This window comes from Poeciliopsis prolifica, unplaced genomic scaffold (genome assembly GCF_027474105.1).
Source record: "Poeciliopsis prolifica strain line A6 unplaced genomic scaffold, Auburn_PproV2 SCAFFOLD093, whole genome shotgun sequence".
Classification (NCBI taxonomy): domain Eukaryota; kingdom Metazoa; phylum Chordata; class Actinopteri; order Cyprinodontiformes; family Poeciliidae; genus Poeciliopsis; species Poeciliopsis prolifica.
In genome coordinates this window covers 1,003,894-1,025,921 of record NW_026562468.1, presented here as the reverse complement: position 1 = coordinate 1,025,921, position 22,028 = coordinate 1,003,894, and the positions used below count along the sequence as shown (strand labels likewise).

The 22,028-nt window shown below is 37.9% G+C and overlaps 1 protein-coding gene across 12 annotated transcripts in view; it reads right to left on the bottom strand.

Moving 5' to 3' along the window:
- The window catches only part of foxp1b (forkhead box P1b), a 274,772-nt gene that overhangs the window by 10,864 nt on the left and 241,880 nt on the right, over window positions 1-22,028 (bottom strand). For all 12 annotated transcript variants that reach the window (XM_055022938.1, XM_055022945.1, XM_055022946.1 and 9 more), the window contains 3 exons: window positions 14,106-14,310; window positions 9,391-9,467; window positions 1,810-1,911 (listed from right to left, as the gene is read on the bottom strand). In XM_055022938.1, the coding sequence (XP_054878913.1) occupies window positions 1,810-1,911; window positions 9,391-9,467; window positions 14,106-14,310 (384 nt within the window). The remainder of the gene's footprint in view (window positions 1-1,809; window positions 1,912-9,390; window positions 9,468-14,105; window positions 14,311-22,028) is intronic.

The window sequence follows — 22,028 nt, the reverse complement described above, 5'->3', positions numbered from 1 at the left end:
AGTTGGCAAGAGACTAAAGTCTCTCCCTACTTCATCCTATGTATAGAGATCAGCTGTCATTGATGAAAATTCCAATATATTGTCTATAGGAAGGCATCACAGGCCCAGGTTGAACTAATTTGCACAGAGCTCTATGTGTTTTGTTGTGTTATTGGTAATAAATTCAGAGGAATAAATTACAGGCCTGGCAGGCTGCCATGCTTTACTATATGACCATTTATGGTAATATAATTTTGGAATGAACAAAAGTGCAAATAATTCATATTTATTTGAATCTTTTTATGTGTTATTTTTAACCCTAAACCTCGACAGCATTTCACTGGCGATGCTTTCCAGTAATGTCTTCAGTAATATTTTTATATTTCCTGCTTACTTAACATCTTTTAATACAAAAACACAATTGAGCACCTCAGCGATTGACTTAGCAAATTTTCTGGGGGAAATCCTGAAGTTTGTTACTTTATGCTCTGACAACAACATTGATATTTCGCTTCAACTAATCCAATTCCATCATCTGACTTTTGTATCTGGAGGAATGCTTTTCAGACATTGTGAAGAATTACGTACATTTGTAAAATTCTTCACAAAATGCCTACAAATATTGTGAAATGGCTAAAAACTGGTCTGGCCCAGCTAGTCTTTGCTGTTGTATGAAAGGTGTGGCTGAATAACGAATGTCCCACAACCACATAACTGCGCAGCAACCGTTTTGTTCAGGGTGAAGTACAGGAGAGCTCTAAGGAAGCACTTTTGTGATTTGAAACAGGTTTCAGAGGCGCGACGTCGCTTATTCAAATTGTCTGGAATACACAAGGAGACTGCTTGCTTAGTAATGCTGGTCAAACATACTGTGCAAATCACTATCATAAGATGCTCAGCGAGTTAACATTTGTTTTGAAATAATAGAAAAAAAAAAGATTTTTATAGGGAACAGCTCTCTTTCACTTGCACAGGGTGATGTCACCCTCATTTAAAAAAATCAAAATAAAACAGTTCATGGCCAGCTGGATGGCTATTAAATATGTTCTGGATGATGTTCTTATATCTTGTCATCTTGTAGAGAACTTGGCAGGTCAAATTCTCCAAAATCTGTTGCTTATTTCACAGCATAACAGGGAATAGGCAGGGACAGGTACAACACAAAACATTCTTACTGACCACAAGATGTTGGGGTCATTTTGGCTTCCTTATTGTAGTGCAAGGAAGAGCAATCACAACTTAAAGGTACAGCAAAATAAATAATAAAAGGAGATGTTCATAAATCATCCTTTTGTTATTCCAGAAGCAGGAGAGTGGGGGAAGAATCCAGTGTTTATAACGCCAGCACTCCCCTATGGAAGAGCTGTCAGCAACTGTGAGAGCTGATGGAGGACATGGGTGGAGCAGGGTGGTCTGTGTGTATCAGAATGCATGCATGTTTGAGGTGTGGTTCAAGCTGCTTGTGATTGATCAGTCTTGGCTCAGGTGGTTGTGGGGGATATTTCAATGTTTCATCAGTGCTTTTCTACTCAGTACGGTGAGTGTTTGGGGCCAACGAGGAGTGCAAGGGGCTCAGCCAGGGCTTGTTGGCAGTGAAGTGCAATGTTTGGCCAATGCCACCCACTGACAGTACATCCGGGAACACATTACCAGACTACTGTTTTTTTTTCTTCCCCTTTTTTCCCTACATGCAGGTTGTTTCTCTATTTGTACAGAGGGTGGTTCCCCTGGACAGAATAGGTGGTACACTGTTTGCATTCAAGTAAACTCTTTTTCTTTACCCTTCATTGGTTCACATTCAAAAAAAGATTAAAGACATAAATGCTTTACCTTCCATGTTGCTGCGTTGCGCCTAAAATATGCAAACATTCGCGTGAACCAGTTGTAGATTTCGTTTAGTGTTAGCTGCTTTTCCGGAGATTCAAGGATTGCCTGGATGAGGAGCAAGCAAAAGAAACAAACATTTAATGCTTTATGCCAGCTTTGCCAAAAAAAAAACCCCTAAAAAATCATTAAGAACTTTGAGAAAAGTTGAGCAATGCATGTACGAGTTGCCCCTTAGAGGATTGATTGGGAGTGTAAGAAACTTTTAATTTAAAATTTTTCTTTTGTGGGTGCAAATGAACGGTTGAGCAAAAACCATTTCTTTTTTTTCTAACATTATCTTTATTGGTTCTTCAACAATATTTTCAATAACATACAGGACATAAGTGTGCTCTCATATCAAAGAAAAAGTCCAGGGTAGTTAAATTATTGTCCAACATTTAACTTGTCTTTCCTTGTAAGCCAGGCTGTTATGGAATATTTTAGAGCAGCACTTATTGCATACGGAATATATGAGAAAAAAACAGAAGACAAAAAACCCCACAAAAAACAAAACAACAATGCCCCCAACCCCAAATCCTCCTGAGAAGAAACAACAATTACAATAATAATGGTTTCTCTAATTATTTCCGTATTCAGAAAATACAAACTCAAATGTATAATTCAAAGTAAAGTAATCAAGTATACAAATGAAGAATATTATCTTAGGACACTGCAACTATAACTCACCTCTGACACCCCTCATATCCATGTTTTCTATATATTCCATTAAAGGACACCAAATATTTTAAATAGAGAAAGTTTCCCTTTTAAAATGAACCTGGTGAGGTTGTGGATATTTCATTAATCCAGTAAATACATTTTGGTTTGCTGGTACTCTTCCATGAGAATGCTATGACTCTCATGACTCCATGAGAGTCATCATGAGAGTCATGCAGTCATGACTCATGAGAGTAGTAAACATAAAACCATGGCAGTAATAATCTTTCTGAACATATGGTGTCTGTCAGGATATAAACCTAAAATGAACAATTTGGGTACAAAAACTAGTTTTATATCTAATATAGTCTCTAGAGCTTGTTTAATCTCCCTCCAGAATTGTTGTACCTTCTTGCATTTCCAGATGCAATTTCAGAATGTTCCCTTCTCTTCTCCACATCTAAACACAGGTCTGGGATGGCATCATTGTACTTATTAAGCTTTTCTGGCGTCACATATCTTCTCATTAGCCAATTATATTGCAGTACTGTGAGGCGTGTATTGGTAGTTCATGTTTGTGTTTCAGCACACACCTTCTCCCAGTCCTCTGGTGGCAAGTTCTCCTGTAAATCCTCCCTCCAGGCATCGAGTTTCCATAAAGAAGACTCAGAGGATCCCTCCACTAACATGTTTGGAGATAATTCCTTTTCTAAAGCAATCATTCTTCATTGCGATTTCCAAGTTGGCCAGCAGAGGGAGGATTCACATTGATTTTGTGATGATCTAATACAATTTCTCACCTGTAGATATGTAAAATAATGCTTACTTGGAATATAATACCAGGCTTTCAACTCTTCAAATGTCAACAAAACTCCATCCTCTGATTCTATAAGATCTCCTATTGTCTTTAAACATTTTTCAGCCCATTTCCTAAAACCAGGATCTGCCCTCCCTGGAGGGAAAGATTGGTTATCCCTGAAGCGTGATAGGGACGAGGAGTCATCTAAATACTTCTTAACCTGATACCAAACCAAGATCATATTTCGGACTATAAGGTTTTTTTGTCTTTTTTTTTTAGCATTCTGATTTTTGCAGATTTTGCTGAGCACCTCTCCCTCTACTTGGGAACGCTTTACAATATTCATCCAAGGCAAGAGACATTTATCTGCAAAATAGTACATCATAGTCCTCAATTGAGCTGCCCAATAGTACCAAAGTGGAGTGGGCCAGCTGAGGCCTCCTCTAGCATAAGGTAGGTACAAGAGTGTAAAGTGAAGCCTTGGTTGTCTATTATTCCACAGAAAGCGTATGAAAATGTTTTGATAGGGACGAAAATAAATTGGCAGGAGGCGGCAATGGGACATTCTGAAACAAATACAGAAGTTTGGGCATTATATTGGATTTAAGGACATTGATCCGTGCTATAAGTTACAAGCGTAGACAGTTCCATCAGTCCACAGAGGACTGGTGGAATTGAGTCTATCATGGGGTTATAGTTAACTGCAACAATATAATCCCCACATATGTAAAACAATCTAGCTTTTTGATTTGGAAAGGATTCCCAACACTGTTTCTTTCTTCTGAATTAAGTGACATTAATGAAGACATATTTTTATTTACTTTATATCCTGATATTCTTCCAAATGTGTTTATTAGATCTAACAAGGCTGGAATAGAGTCTTTCAGTTTTTGCCCCCAAAAAAAGAATGACATCATCAGCAAATAAAGCAATTCTATGTTCCTGTTGGCCTATTGTCAAACCAGTTATGTTTTTATGAGACCGCACCGCAATGGCAAGCGGTTTTATTGCTAGGATAAATAATTAGGAGGACAGGGGGCACCCTTGTCTACAACCTCATTTAATTTTAAATGATTTAGATATTACTCTATTTGTTACTATTTCAGCATAAGGCTCATTGTATAAAAGTTTTACCCCACAGCCAAATCTTTCCAATATCTCAAATAAATAGGGCCATTCAACTCTATTAAAGGCCTTTTCGGCATCCAATGATAGCAAAGCAGTGTGTGTTTTTTTCTTCCATATTATAAATGATATCCAGCACTCATCTCACACAATGAAATCCCTGTCTCCCTACAATAAAACCATTTTGGTCACAGGTAATTATTTCAGGCAATATTTTCTCCAATCTTCGAGCCAGAATTTTACAAAGAATCTTCAAATCGACATTAAGAAGACTTATTGGTCTTAGATTTTCACATTTGGTGCAAGGTTTGCCAGGTTTGGGCAATAAAGTAATCAGGGCTCCTCTTAGTGAGGCAGGAAGAATTCCCTTTTCAAATGAGTCTAAATACATGTCAAAGAGGGGGGCTAGCAGTTTAGCTTTAGCTTTCTTATAAAATTCTGTCAGCAGCCCATCTGGGCCTGGGGCTTTACCTGTTTTCATGTGATCTATTGCAATAGATATTTCCTGTTTAGTTATAGCTGCACTGAGATCTGTACTCATTGATTCTGAGATATTGGTCATGTGGAGGGTTTCTAAGAAAACATTTTGCTCTTGTTCCTGATGCGTTATGTCTGAGCTATATAATTTTTCAAAAAAGACCTTAAAATTTTCAATGATTTCTAATGGATCAGTAATAATCTGTCCATCATTATTTTCGACTGAAGTAATATTTTTCTCATTTTGTAATTGTCGGAGTCGCCAAGCTAATAATTTCCCAGGCTTTTCCCGTTGATCAAGGAACGACTGCTTGAGATGCAAAAGTTTACGCCCCATCAACATTTGGGGCGTAAATATTTATTAGGTTTATTTTCTCTGCAATAAGTGTGCCCTGTAGAATAATGTACCTCCCAGCCCCGTCTTTAATAACCCTTGTCACATGGAATGGTATCGATTTATGAATCAAAATCATAACCCCTCTTGCTTGGGAAGTAAAGGGTGCTGAATAAATACTGCCTTGCCACCTCCTGCCATTTGGTTAATCTTTTTTCAGTTTCGGCATTTGAGGCAGAAAGTTCATTATACTATGTTCTAAGTATCAGAAGTTTTTTTATGGGTGTTTGGGCATAGCGTTTGATAGTAATCCCTCTTCTAGCAGCTCATTCTCTGCTGCCAACTCTTTTGTTTTTTGATAAGTTTGTTTTGCCTTATAACTCGTAAAACTAATTATTTGACCCCTTAAAGGCTTCCCACCTTGAGGAGGATGGTGTTTCATCTGTATTGGTTTCAAAATAGATATTAATTTGATTATCTACAAAAAATATAAATTTTGGGTCTATGATGATCTCTCTCCTTAGTCTTAAATCCTCATAGATAAGTGAATTTGGTGCATGGTCAAAAATTAAGATGCTACCATATTGACAGTCTCTTATTTTATGTCTCAAAGTGGCAGAAGTTAAAAAGTTTGTTTTGTCTTGTCAACAAGTTGAATAACACGAGTATTTTAAACTCTTGGGATCCATGTCCCTCTAAATACTCATCAAGTTAAGTACCTTCATTAAGTGTTGAATTGTTAGTCTACTTTTAGAATGGGAATTGTCAATACCTGAACTTCTGTCCAATTCTGGGTTCATTGTGCAGTTAAAATCTCCTGCTATAATATAGCTGCCAGACAAAGACGGAATTGTAAGGAAGAAATTTTGAAAAAACTTTGGGTCATCAACATTTGGGGTGTAAATATTTATTAGGTTTATTTTCTCTGCAATAAGTGTGCCCTGTAGAATAATGTACCTCCCAGCCCCGTCTTTAATAACCCTTGTCACATGGAATGGTATCGATTTATGAATCAAAATCATAACCCCTCTTGCTTGGGAAGTAAAGGGTGCTGAATAAATACTGCCTTGCCACCTCCTGCCAATCTTTACCTCCTGACCCGACATCAGTTGAGTTTCCTGGAATAACACAATATCAGAGTGCATAGATTTCACCCTAGTGATTATTTGGTTAATCTTTTTTCAGTTTCTGTAGTCCCCTGCACTTCCAAGAAGACACTTTAATTCTTAAACTACCAGACATACCAAATAGCACTTAAAGGGCTTCCTAGTATTTTCAAATTGTTTAAAGTCAAAGAAACCAAGAACATCTAGAGGTTAAAAATTACACCCATAATAACAATGAACACTGAACAGTATATCCCTTTTGAACCCTGTTGCCCACCCTCCTCCCCCTTTAATACTCTGGTAACCATCTAACAACTGAAGGCTGTTCCACACAACAGTGAGGATCAACCGACTGTGCCTGAATATTTTCCCTCTTACCCCACCCCACTACTTAAGAAACTATTACTGATTGCATCCAAAAAGTAAGGAACCGGTAAATAAAAGTAGACTATTGGCTATGAGCCTCTGGGATAGCAAACATAAAATATAATAAACAAATGTTTAATTCTTACTTATTTTACTTAACTTCAGGTACCGTAATTGTCCATCCCAGTTATGATGTTGCGATGCAATGGTGTCGTAATTGTCTCACCCAGGTCCGCTTTCTGCTTTCAGAGTCCTTACAAAGTTCTCTGCTTCAGCTGGTTGGTTAAAGATGCGAGAATGACCGTTGTGTGTCACCAGCAGTCGAGCGGGAGGAATCATGCAGTATCATATCCCCATGGCACGGAGTTGTTGTCTCATGTCATCAAACTCTTTCTGCTTTTTGGGAACATCGGCTGCGAGGTCATCAAAAAATCTCACCGGATGGTTCTTGAATAGGATCTGTCCCTTTGTCCTGGTGGCTATTATCACAGTTGCTTTTCCCCTGTAGTTTAAAAACTTCATAGTAATAGTCCTTGGTGCAGCAGTGTTTGATGTGCTTTTCTGGCCAAGTCGGTGTGCTCTCTCCAGGGTCAGAGGGTTGTGTAGCGGTGTTCCCCCACCTTTGTTGTTTGCAACTGCTTTTGGTTGTTTTGAAATAATTTGTTGTTTGTTCTGCTAAAGCAGTTTGATTGCTGTAATTTGTTTTCAGAAGCTAGAAGCTAGGTTTGGGAGGTTTGGTGCTCCCTTTGTGTGTTTTTTCTTTTCCCTTAGGGGTTGTTTTTGAGTTAATTTAGAGTGACTGTTTGAACATTTTGTAATTTAATTAGCACCTAACCAATCTTGAATTTGTTAACCCTTTTCTTTTGTTGTAATTGGGTTAGGCTTAGACTTAGACTTCCTTTATTGTCATTGTACAAAAAAAAACACAAGGTGAATCTTGACAACAAATTGTCGTTACTTGGCTACCAGTGTAGCAGAGCTAAAACCTTAAACTACCCAATAATAAAAAAATACAATACAAGTGCCATAGAATACACAGGTTCAGTGTTGTGAAAAAACTAAACTAAAGTGCATGTATTGACCATGTCCATGGGGGGTCATTTGGTTTGTGAGTGTGTGGAGGGGTGTTATGTGGCGTTAAGCAGTCTGATGGCCCGGGGGAAGAAACTGTTCAGTAGTCTGGTTGTTCTGCACAAGATGCTGCGGAACCTTCTTCCAGACGCCAGGGGGCAAAACAGTCCATGGTTGGGGTGGGTGGGGTCGAAGAGGATCTGGTGAGCGCGAGATAGGCAGCGCCTCTCTGCGATGTCCTTGATGCAGGGGAGCAGAGCCCCCGTGATTTCTCCCCTGTCCTCACCACCCTCTGTAGAGACTTCCAGTCAGAGGCCCTGCAGCTCCCAGACCAGATGGAGATGTAGCTGGTCAGTTGGCTCTCGATGGTCTCTCTGTAGAAGGTCTGAAGGATGGGGGGCGGGAGGGATGCTCTCTTCTTCCCACGCAGGAAGTGCATGCGCTGCTGGCCCTTCTTCACCAGTGAGGAGATGTGGGGAGACCAGCTGAGGTTGTCGTTGATGTGCACCCCCAGGAACTTGGTGCTGCTGACGACCTCCACTGCTGAGTCGTTGATGAGGAGTGGTGTGTGGGTGGGTCTGGATTTCCTGAAGTCTACGATGATCTCCTTGGTCTTGTTGACATTCAGGATCAGGTTGTTTCCTCTGCACCAGTCCACCAGATGCCGCACCTCCTCCCTATAGGCCGTCTCGTTGTTGTCCCAGATGAGGCCCACCACTGTGGTGTCGTCCGCGTACTTCAGGATGTGGTTGGATCTGAAGTGTGGACGGCAGTCGTGGGTCATCAGGGTGAACAGCAGGGGGCTCAGGACACAGCCCTGAGGGGTGCCGGTGTTCAGTGTGATGGAGGGTTAAGTTGTTAAGTTGTATTGTGTCTTGGTTCTGCGCAATCTTCTTTTTGTAATAAATCACCTTTTTTTTTTATATGTCTTATTTTCTCTGGACATTTTTATGTTGCCGCCCTGAACCCCTAGGGACGTAACACTGGAGGAGAAATCTGATTTCAAATTTGCAATTGCAGCCAAAATTGCTTCTGAACCAGCTTCAACCATCTTATTCTTCTCATTTGACTCGCAGGTTTCCTCCTCTATTGCGCGCATGTGGTGGTGTTAGCCTCGCTATTTTCACAGCTAGCTTCAGAGCTCACCTCAGAAGTGAAGTTAGATAACTTCGATTGAGTCGGTTTGCTGGCATTTTTACTGGTCTTCTTTTGTGAGAGAGGCATCACAGCTGCTTTAAACATTGTCCAATGTCACTTGTGACGAGTATTTTCCAGGATTTTACACAAACGTAGTGGAGCCGAAGCGAGCATGTCCTCTCAGCAAGCTGCCATTACCGGCACCCGCAAAAACCATTTCTTCGACAAATTACAGTACAACAATTATGGACGGTTCAGATTAATTCCTTGAGATCCCAGATTACTGTGGTTGAGCGATAATTGACTGGCATCTTAAAGCAGGTTGCATAAAATGCACCTGGTGGAAACTGCCCGGGCTAAAATCACAGTATGTCATCAGATTTCTCTGTTCTGGCTAAACTTTGCTCAAATGTGAGAAAAAAGGCTGGATTAAAGTTTTAGTCATTTAAGAAAGAAACAAGTGGGCTACTTACCTGTCTTATTAGTGAGGCATAGGTGAATGGTGGCCTAACATCTGCATTCATGTAAAACTCCTTGTTCTGACTGATATCTGTAGACAGGAAACAAGATCAAAACATTGTGAAATACACAATAGAACATGGTCATTTTATGTATATTATTGCCTCTGAACTTTTGATGTTTTGGTGCATTGCAATTCTAAATTTAAATGGATTTTATTTTTCAGTCCATGAAAAGAAAAAGTGACTAGTTATGAGGTGGAAAGAAACCAATAAATGGCTTTTAAAATCTTTATATGAGAAGTGAATTTTAATGCTTTGTACAGTTAGGGCCAGAAATATTTGGACAGTGACACAGGTTTTGTTATTTTAGCTGTTTACAAAAATATGTTCAGAAATACAATTTATATATAATATGGGCTGAAAGTGCACACTCCCAGCTGCAATATGAGAGTTTCCACATCCAAATCGGAGAAAGGGTTTAGGAATCATAGCTCTGTAATGCAGAGCCTCCTCTTTTTCAAGGGACCAAAAGTAATTGGACAATGGACTCCAAAGGCTGCAAGTAACTCAAAAGGCCTTTCCCTCATTAACCTGTAATCAAGTAAGTAGTTAAAAGGTCTGGGGTTGTTTCCATGTGTGTGGTTTTGCATTTGGAAGCTGTTGCTGTGACCAGACAACATGCGGTCAAAGGAGCTCTCAATTGAGGTGAAGCAGAACATCCTGAGGCTGAAAAAAAAGAAAAAATCCATCAGAGAGATAGCAGACATGCTTGGAGTAGCAAAATCAACAGTCTGGTACATTCTGAGGAAAAAGGAATTGACTGGTGAGCTTGGGAACTCAAAAAGGCCTGGGCGTCCACGGAAGACAACAGTGGTGGATGATCGCCGCATACTTTCTTTGGTGAAGAAGAACCAGTTCACAACATCAACTGAGGTCCAGAACACTCTCAGAGAAGTAGGTGTATCTGTCTCTAAGTCAACAGTAAAGAGAAGACTCCATGAAAGCAAATACAAAGGGTTCACATGTAGATGCAAACCATTCATCAATTCCAAAAATAGACAGGCCAGAGTTAAATTTGCCCAAAAACACCTCAAGAAGCCAGCCCAGTTCTGGAAAAGTATTCTATGGACAGATGAGACAAAGATCAACCTGTACCAGAATGATGGGAAGAAAAAAGTTTGGAGAAGAAAGGGAACGGCACATGATCCAAGGCACACCACATCCTCTGTAAAACATGGTGGAGGCAACGTGATGGCATGGGCATGCATGGCTTTCAATGGCACTGGGTCACTTGTGTTTATTGATGACATAACAGCAGACAAGAGTAGCCGGATGAATTCTGAAGTGTACCGGGATATACTGTCAGCCCAGATTCAGCCAAATGCTGCAAAGTTGATCGGACGGCGCTTCACAGTACAGATGGATAATGACCCCAAGCATACAGCCAAAGCTACCCAGGAGTTCATGAGAGCAAAAAGGTGGAATATTCTGCAATGGCCAAGTCAATCACCAGATCTTAACCCAATTGAGCATGCATTTCACTTGCTCAAATCCAGACTTCAGACGGAAAGACCCACTAACAAGCAAGACCTGAAGGCTGCGGCTGTAAAGGCCTGGCAAAGCATTAAGAAGGAGGAAACCCAGCGTTTGGTGATGTCCATGGGTTCCAGACTTAAGGCAGTGATTGCCTCCAAAGGATTCGCAACAAAATATTGAGAAAAAACTTTTTTGTTTGGGTTATGTTTATATGTCCAATTACTTTTGAGCTCCTAAAATGTGGAGTGTTTGTAAACAAATGTGTATAATTCCTACATTTTCTATCACATATTTTTGTTCAACCCTTTAAATTAAACGTTACAATCTGCACTTGAATTCTGTTGTAGAGGTTTCATTTCAAATCCAATGCGGTGGCATGCAGAGCCCAACTCACAAATATTGTGTTACTGTCCAAATATTTCTGGCCCTAACTGTACAATTATTATTGCTGCAATCACAGCTGCATGTCAAGTTTTTAGTTTCGGACTTTGACAGTAGGGTGAGTATTGACCATTTATCATTAAAAAAATGAGGATTTTGACAGATGTCATAATAAATTTCAATTAGACTTATTTTATTGTCATTGCACAAAGAAATATATGTGAAATTGGTAATGAAATGCCATTGCTTATTATTAAATATTGATGGTAAATAATAACAGTATGACAGAGATGTTATTTTTTCTAGTTTTTCTGCTGCTACAAGAAAACATCATGACCAGAAAAATGATGATTGACATAGATAACATCTTTTTAAAGAAGTGGTGTTCTGAAGAAACCTATTTCAGATGGGTATGTTTTTCAAGTCATACCCATATCACTTGTTACAGCAAGTAATATGTCTAGGAATTTTCTAACAGGTTAATGTGCTTTGATCTAAACCAGGAATGTCAAAGTCAAATAGATTGAGGGCCAAAACACCAAATTTGCTACAAGCCGAGGGCAGGACTGGTTCACCGTTTATTAAAACATATTGAAATGCTTGCACATAGCCTATTGACCTAACACAGTGTATATTATTTAATAATTAAATGAATAAAGCAATATTTTCTTATGGATCTGTCAGTAATTTCAAGTGAAACCATTTTTCAACAGGCAAACAGACAAAAACAAACTTCCTTCAAAGAAAAATATCATGTTCTGTACATTAAAAGAATAAAGAAATATTTTGTTATGACTGTCAGTAACCTCGAGGGAAAACATTTTCAACAGACAAACAACAAAACATTTCATTGTTTTGAAAACCTAAATATGTTTCTTAATATCAAGATAAATACATAAATTAAAGTGCACGCACTATAAACTGAAAATGCATTATTATGCTGCTCTATGATGTTCATATTCTTGTCTTTGTCCATATGTTTTTGAGAAGTTTGATAATGCCTTCTGAGATGATATTCTTTCATTACAGCCAAACTTTCTCCACACAGAAGACACACAGGCAGTGATGGCATAGTTACTTTCATCAGATTACTGATTACTCCTTGAAAAAGTAACTTAGTTAGATTATTGACTACTTGATTTGGAAAGTAACTAATTTACATTAAAAGTAATTATTTTAGTCACTGTCAGCAGCTGCTAACAATAACGCTCGGCCACCTGTGAACATAACATTGATCTTTGGCCAATACTTAATTGCAAGTTATTTTATAATGATTAGATCAACAATGTGTCTCCACTTATGTGGTTGAGGAGATAAGGGGAGATTGTTTGTTTAATGGTAACGACAGTACAAAAAAAAAAAAAACCTTCAGTAATGTGTGCTTGTTTTTGTGTGTTTCTGTTGTCTGGAAAACTAGGATTTCAGACCGCCTCCAGGTTGTGGAGGTGTCCCAGCCTCCAGGTTGTGCGTTACGGCCCTGCGTTTGCTGTCACAGCGCAGCGCTCCTCCTGCCGCACCGCAATAAAGATGTCCCGCTGCACAGATTTGTGACAGTTATCTTAATATTAATAATTATAATGGTTACTAAGCCCAAAACCCGCAACCCACGACTCATTTAATCAGCAAGTGCCTTTAAAAAAAATAAAAAGTAGAAACAAGCTGTTTATAATCTAACTCGGTGAGAGAAACTCAACATAGTTCCTGTTTTTCCAGCGACAAAATGAGCATCTCCCTCCATTGTTTCTGTCACTGCTGATACTGTTGCATTGACTCTCCCCAAGCCATGGAGAGGAAGTCAAATTTAATTACAAAACGAAAATAGTGACGCAAAGTGATTTCGATAAGTAACTGTACTCTGACTATCTGATTTGAAATAGAAACGTTAGATTACTCGTTAATGAAAAAAGTGGTCCGACGTCAGTAACACGTTGTTACTGACATCACTGCACACAGGTTTGTCTTTTACCTCCATGAACAAGAACTCTGCCTCCCACCTGGCCTGAAACCCTCTGTTCTCAGCGTCCACTAAATGTTTAGTCATTTTTGAGGAAGGGGTATCTGAAAGTTGATCTCTGCTCTGATTGCTGATGGAGTCGCTTGTGCTGCAGTGACTCCACAGGCTACAGTTGCTTTGTGGGGAATGTAGTGTTGGTGTGTGCAAAACGCCAGCGGGCCGGTTCTAATAGTAATTAAATATCATCCAGAGGGCCACAGAGAATGAATTCACGGGCCGGCTCCGGTCCGCGGGCCTTGACTTTGACATATGTGATCTAAAGCATTTGACATTCTCTGGCTGTATGTTCAGTCAGAGGTTAACCTGCACCTCAGTCCGCAGTATTCAGCAGGGTGTAACACTTTTCTTCGGTATTACTCTATTTATTTCCAATCATTTTCCCCATTGACTAGCTTTCCACCACATACAAATGGAAACGTTCAGAATATGGTTGAATTAGATGAATGCACTTTAAATGTCCCACTACTGAGCTCACTTTAACACAGGTAGATTTACTAATTAGGTGACTTGTAATGGTAGTTAGTTGTACTAGATGTTGTTGAGGGACATCAAGGTAAAGGAAGCTTAATATAAATGAATTACACTTTTCAGATTTTCACTTATTAAAAATACCTTATATACTCTACCCTAAACCTATATACATTTTAACCTTTTCCTTATACCTCAAAATCTGATGCTAACTTTTCTTGGTTTTTCACATAAAACCCAACAAAAACATTCAAGTTTGAAGTTGTAACTTGACAAATGTAAAAAAGAAAAAGCAAACGATATTTTGATTTGCAAAAATCCGCCATACCTGGGGAGATGGGCATGTTGTACTTTTCTGAGTAGCGTCGTCGCATCGGCCCCACGCTGTGGAGACTGTTGGATGTGATGACGGAGTGAGTCTGTGAGAGGGGCGTGAGGGGCGCTGTGGGCGTGGTGGGGGTCTGTGGGAGGCTCAGGGGCGGAGAGGCCTCGGGTGCCGACTTGGACAATGTGACGTTGGACACGAGGTTGAGCTGAGGAAAGGAAAACCACACAGAGCAGAGACCTTTGGGATTAAAACACCATTATTCACCTTTCAGCAGCATTGTTCAATTGAATTTGAGTTAGGTGCGGGCATTTATCGTATCGTTTCTTATTTATTGTGATAAATTTCTTTCTCTCACCACCGCCTTCACCAAATTTCCAAATAGGTGAAGGCATTTGTTTTAATGCGAGTATTCTAGTAATAAATGTAAAGTTACTGTGTATAGTCTAATGACAATAATCACTTTATTTGTGAGACTGATAATTTTTTTTTTCTTCTCATCACTTTTACTATAATCACAGCAGTATCACAGAAATATTCTGATAAAGAGGCAGTCATGTTTTCCAACCACATAATATAGCCCAGTAACTACGTTTCCTTAAATTGCTATAAATATGTTATATATCAAATTTGGCTTAAATTTGACTTTATAATTTGATGCCTTGAATTTGGGCCTCTGTCTCTCTCTGACCTTCAGAAAGTTAGCACAACATAGCTCCTCTATTAACAATGTTTGGACCAGTGTTGCACTGAGATGTAGCTTGCATAATGAGCTCAGCAGATTTTTGCTAATTGCTGCTGGTTAGTCTAAAGGAGCTGAGTGGAAGAGTGCGGGGCAGGGATGCTCTATAAAGCTACAGCTCTGAGGCTTGGATGAAGCAGAGCTTCATCTGAGAAGGTGTGCTAAGCCTACCCAGGCATTTTGCACAACTATATGGTTGCCTTGGAGTTTAAAGGATTTTGCAAACATGCATGAAAGAATCAAGGTAACCATGCTGGTGTTTTTATTTTTTTTATTTATTTTTTTATCAGAAAATAACAGCATGACATAAAACTCAATAAAAGTAAATTTTATGTAATAGTGCCCCTTTAAGTCCATATTGCCTAGTCTGGACAACTCATCCCGATTCTTGCCTACTGCTTAATAAGAACACCAGAGGAAGAAGCCAATCTGGGCTAATTACAAGCTGAAATTGTATTGTGAGGACTCTAATTAGGAGGTGCTTACAGAGGTGATGCCATGATTAACTACTGGGCCTTAGCGACCTCCATCATTAGGTCCATGATGGCCATTGTTAAGAAGAACCTCTAGTGTCTTCAGAGGCAGCACTTTGAAGAGAGTCTTTGGTTACAGTGCCGAGCAGGGATGGGTCAGGTCAGCCAAGGCGAAAGAGGGATTTAAGAAATAATGGCTACAAGGTAAACTAATTATGGCAAGTGCTCCAAAGGTACAACATGTTTTTCTTTTTTTCCCCTTCTCCTTCTGATAGCTGTAGCAGCAGCTCTGAGAGCTAAGCCTCTGTACTGGAGCAGTCAAGTGGAAATTTTTTGCCTGACCCCATGCTCCAGCTATTAATTGGCAGGAAAACTAATGACACATATACATATTCTTGCAAAATTGTTCTAATTGCTAATTTGCTTTAGGAGGTCAGTTTCCAAATGAAACATGATTTAAGATGGAGAGAGGAAAAAGGAGAAAATACTGAACGTGAAATGAAAAGAAAGATAGTTTCAAGAATCTGACATGTTGATTGTAAGGGATTAGAAGTTGGATTTTTACACATAATAAGGGTGAAAAGCTAATTTTTCATGCACGACACTAGTGTGTCACACGAAGAGACGATATAGCTTTAACACACTGCACAAATTTTACTTAAGCTAATTTTACTTATACAAGTAAGATATATTATTTTATTTTAAGAAAAATATTCTTAAGTACAGAAAATGTTACCTGACACTGAATTTCTTGAAACCAGCATATGCCTAGCTAAAACTAGTTTACTTTCATTGTTACTAAGGATTAAAAAATATATTTTGTCATTGTATATTTTACTCAAGATTCTTATGCTAAGGCAAAATTCCAAAAACTGATTCTGTCAATAATGGAACAACAGATGTTATTGGCTTGTTGAAATGAAGACATGAGTTCAATTACTTTGAACATCTTTATTATGTTTAAGTTTCACCTAAACACAACATGACTGGTGGTCAGGATTTAAAGGCTGGATGGACATCTGATTCTGAAACAATGTCAGAACATCGAAGATCTAACACATCTGCCGCATCTTATGAATGCGACAGACATCTTATGATGTCTGATGCGTGGGTAAATGAGTGTGATACTGTGCGTTTCTGGACCCAGTAAAAGGTTCTTTTTCATTTTTTCCTTCATCTATGTCCTATCGAGATTAGAGAAGTTGTCAAAAGTCAGTCTTATAAAAGGTACAGTAGATAATCACTTAGCTAGGCTTAACATTAATTAACATTAATCAGTGCAGATAAATTAACATTAATCAGTGCAGATAAACGATCTCTGGCATTGCCATTAGAGATTGATACTGAAATATCGTTTCTTCCGATACCCGAACTTGATGCTTTAAAATTTGTTTTCAAATCCAATTATCAATACTTTCAATAAATTAGTCAGTTGAGATGATGTAGCTTCACAAGAGCATGTTAAAAAGTAACTAAATTATTGAGACCTAGCCTAAATGAGAAAGGCTTGATGGGGAGTAGTTTTTCTTCTGCCTGGTAATGCGTTTGGACGTAATGTCCAAGCACAGAGTGCTCCTGATGCTCACTCACTCAGAAATGAACCAATTGGCAGATCATAAAAGAAGTGACATGGAGCTATTTCGACTTTCATTTTATAGTAGTTCTTAATAATAAAACAAAAAATTTTTTAGTTGGTTTATTTCTTTACTGATTGTTTTTTTTTATATTTGTGACATCATCAGACAACATTTTCACATATTGTGTATGATTTTTCTACTGAATGAAAAATCATACACATTATGTGTAATACACAGTAAACGAGATTGCTGTCTCAATGTACTTCTGAGTTTAAAATGAATACATTAGAGTACATTGTGTTCTTTTTATAAAGACTACAATATTTTTTCAGATCTAGCAAACAAATTAAGTGTCTTTGCACAAAGTATGGCATCAGTATTGCCGACACCAGCTTAAATTTTACTTGGTATTGGATCGGAAAGAAAATCTGACAAACATGGTAAACAAAATATTATTCAAAATATTAGTACCTTACAGAGTGAGAATTTCAAATATAAATCAAAAATTAAAATATTAACCATGACATTGCAGCTGATCAGTGCAGCTTACTAGCTGTACTAGTGCAGTACACCTCAGCGTATTTCACACACGGAGGTATTTTACCTCAGTGTGTGAAATACCAGCCGTTTCACACACGTTAATAGAAATGTTATGACACAGCAACTTCAGGCATCTTGCATCTTGTGGGATGCAAGATGCCAAGAACTTACATTTATGAAATGTAACCATGCTTGTGTCAGACCATTTTGCCATCTGACCATGGAAGATTAAATTATGGAAGGTCCATAGCAGATGAAAACATGCCAGGAATGATCTGGATGTACAAACTTCAAAATAGTTCAACTGTACAAACTTTGGGGGTTATTACATTAACAAAAGAATATCATATACTTTTAACACAAGAATTTCATGTTTCAAACAAAAATGTAATAAAATCATGTTGGATAAACAAGAAATTCAACAACTTAACATTTATGAAAGGTAATCATGTTGAGATAATGTGATTCATCACAGTCAGACTGATCTTGTGCTGAAGATGACGAGTGAGATCACGAGAGATAAGCGATATGGGAAATCACACGAGGTCACGCGAGATAATCGTTTTGCGAGGCTGGGAAAACTCCAGCGGCAGTTATGAGAAGAATACATTGTATGTATGTATATATATATATATATATGTATGTATATATATATATATATATATATATATATATATATATATATATATATATATATATATATATATTCACAATGTCGTGTTAGGGTTAGGGTTAGCTGGCAATTAATCAGTGTTTCTTTACCATTTGCACCATTTTCTGATTGTTCCATGCTTGTGTCAAAAAAATGTAATTGAGGTCGTCATTGCATTTCCTAAAAAATAACATGTTTTAACAAAAATAAGTTTGTGTTTCAAAGGCAAAAGTGATCAAATTCATGTTGGATAAAAAAGAAATTCAACAACTTAACATTTCTGAAATGTAATCATGTTGAGATAACGTGATTCATTATAGTCAGACTGATCTTTCACCGGGTAAGTCTTTTTTAAACAAACATTGTTTTGCAGTTTTGTGTTGGGTACTTTTGTTTCATTAAAGATTATTGAATTTCTTGCATTCAATGTCAAATTACCATGATTGTAAATGTATCAGTTATGTTTGGAGAGCAGAGTATTTTCCATTTGGTTGCAATACTTTGATGTCTGTGTAACAAGCAGTTACTACATTTTGTTTTGTTTCACTTGGTCAGATTTAAATTGACAATAAAATCAAGTGATTTTGATATATATGTGTATATTTTTTTAATTGTAAGAATAAAACATGTTTTGAGAGTTTGGTAAATTAAGTTGAAAGTTCACGTTTGACCTTTTAAAAGCTAGCGAAGTATGCAGTTTTTTGAACTACTGTAAAATGAAAACATTTGTAATTCTACTATTGAACTGCTGCAATTTTATTATGATAAAAATGTGATATGTCCGCAGTAACCATGTTGTATAATTGGTGTGCTATTTAAAAGAAATTACAGTTAAACTAATCAAATTATAATAATGTAGTCATGACAATTACAGGAAAAACTGCCATAAAAGCTGTCACAAAAATATTAGCTGCATCATTTATTGACAGACATATAACTATGAAATACAACTTAAAATGAAGTACGGTATGTCAAGACTAAAGCATGAAACGGCAAATTTCTCTTCTATTGGTCAATGGTTTTATTTTAAATATGCTGTATGAGCTGTAGTTTGATGACTGTTATAAATATCAGCACGTTTTACAAAGAAGGGGATTAGTTCACTTTTTGTTGCTTGTTTAACTGTTAGGAATTGCAGGGGCTGCAGTCCGCCACAGTAAGGATGCAATAAAACTGATAAACAGGTGAAGAACAAAACTAGACAAAACCACTTGTATTCTGCTGTTCTGGCTCTGACTCATTGCTCACTTTTTCAATATTTTCTTTAAACTAAAACTTTTTCCTCACCTGTTAAATTTGAAATCCTTGTACCTTGTTATCTATGGATGTCATAGGGTTGAATAAACCACTAAACATTGAGTCCTTGTTTCAGATTCTTTGCATGACTGTGGCATTTTCCTGACTCAATGGACAGCAATAAGTCATGGAATGTCTAGTAATATATATCCATCCATATCTAGCAATGCTGCTGCCTTGCCCTCTGTCGTTGCAGCTTCTTGCCACTACTTAGCAGTAGGTGTCAGGTTACATTGCGTTGCAATCAATGTTTTTGGAAAAAAGATATTTATGAGCTTAATGTCCGATTTGCCATAACTATTTCTTGAACTTATAGTTGCCAGCTGCGGTGGAAACAGGGATGGCAAGGCTCTCAGTTGGGGAGGCAACTGTCACCCCCTGATGCCCCGTTAGATACGCCTCTGCTTTACATATTACATTGCTAATCCCTAACCAGAACCAGAATCTTTTCAGATGACGCGACATTAACACTGGCCTCCCAGGATTTAGACACACTGCAACATCTTTGTTCTTAAAAGTATTTATCTGATTTGATATCCTCTTGTCTCCAAACTTAGCAACAACTGTATTCTGTGAATTGCCTCCTGCCCCCACCTTTTTATGTGCAAACCCTCAGGATGTCTATTTACATTTAGCAGATCGAACTTCGCCTTTTTTCTTTGGTAAGAGTCTACTCAAATAATTTGGGATTTTGGCAGCTCTGCACACATGCAGGCAAATGGCACCAGACAACATATTATTCAGGGGAGAAAAAAAATATGGAGAAAATAAATTACTCTTGGGTTTGCGTGTTTCTGACACAATGCTATCAGTAGAAGGAGGCTGTCATGTTGACTTCTCTTCCTGTGGATTAGCGGGCTTTGTTTCATGTTTCATCCATATTCCCTGGCCACAAACACAGAGAGCTCCAACAATAGGCCAGACAGGCTGGTAATAGCCTTGCCTTTGTTTGCCTCACCATTTGGGCTCACTCCAGTTCCCAGTCAAAATGAGACTTCACACTGAAATTAATTAAATGGTAATTGGTGATCTAATTATACTGGCTTTGACTCGCAAGCTGCTAAAGAAAATAAACAAAAAGTCCCTCCTTAATTATGTACGGCGAAAAAGGTCAGATTTCTGACAAAAATGCTTGGTGACACCCGCCCACTCACACTGAGACAAAAACAAATACACACACAGAAACATGCATTGCTAATGTGACACATTTAGTTTTCATCTTCTGCCTGCCCCAATCCAAATCTGATCCTGCTATAATTTGTGAGCATGCTGTTTTAGTTACATTTTGCTAGCAGAGCACAAATATATCCAGTTGCTGAGGAGTTGATGCCTTATATTAGAATTTTAAAGATTTTAGCCAAGTTTTAGGGAAAACTAGGAAATCAGCTTTGACCATTATGTAAAATAGTTTTTTTATGCTTCCAATTGTAGGGCTGTCATCACACCTCTCTATTTTAACAAACATATTAAAGCTATAATTAATCTCAAAATCTATGTTATTTGATACCTGGGCTGTGTAAACAATCTAGTTTAAATCTGACAAGACTGAACCTAGAGTCTCAGTTATTAAGACACATTTTCCAATAGAAATTTTTTCCTGTATTTTTTTTTTAATTTATGGTGGCCATTTCCTTCCTATGCAATTCTCATCTCCCTTCAGTATTCCATTGAATCCATTGAAGTGGATTCCACCAATCCGCAAACAGAAGGAGAAGTTGTGAATGATGACATTGATTTTCTGCGCTGTTTTAGAATTGTAGTCTGCCTGTAGTCAGTCAGTGTTGGTCATACTTCCAAATATTGAATTATCATTAATAGTGTCTCATTCGGATCTGTAATTCTCTCTCCACAGTGGAGGATGGTTGGCAATTTCTGGTTGACGTTAACTGCAGCAAAATTCAAAAGAAAATCCTAAGCTTTGCTTGCTTTTATTTATCTTTTTTTTTTTTGTTTATCTGGAGATCAAACATACATTGATATTACATACATTTTGCAAAGCTTACATGACTTCTCCGATTAATCTTTTTTTTTTCTGCGTGCACCAAGAGCACTTGTATATAGGCATAATCACAGATAGTTTTTAAATATTTTTTCTATGTACTCCAGTAGCCAAGCGACACAATTCTGTTGCCAATTTCACTATTGTGCATTTTGTAATGACAATAAAGTAAGTCTACATGTAAGTCTGTTGAAGATTCTCCAAAAAATAATGGCATCTTTTGTACCCTTCCTTCTCAGGAATCACTGAAAAACTGCAAAATAGCCCAAAACAGTAGCTAACTTTAGCATCTGTCAGCTAACAGTTAGCTGACAGTTAGCTTCCCACAACAAACACTTGGAGAGTGGTAATGGTCTCTTCAATTCTGATGTAACTAAATGTCATTAGTCCAAAAGCCATTATTAGCTAATTTTGTCAATATAACAGTGAAGTTCAGGATCGAATTCCTTTCTTAAGTGAAGTGCAGCTACACTTTGACTTAAAAATTTCAAAACAATCATCCACATAATAATTCATGTTGTCTTATTCATCATTTCCACCAGTAGTAGAATCTTTGTTATGTTAGTGACGAGTGTGATCATTAACAATTTTTTTTGATACAGCCAAAAAAAACACCTCATGCTAAAAACTTTTTTTTAATCAAAAAC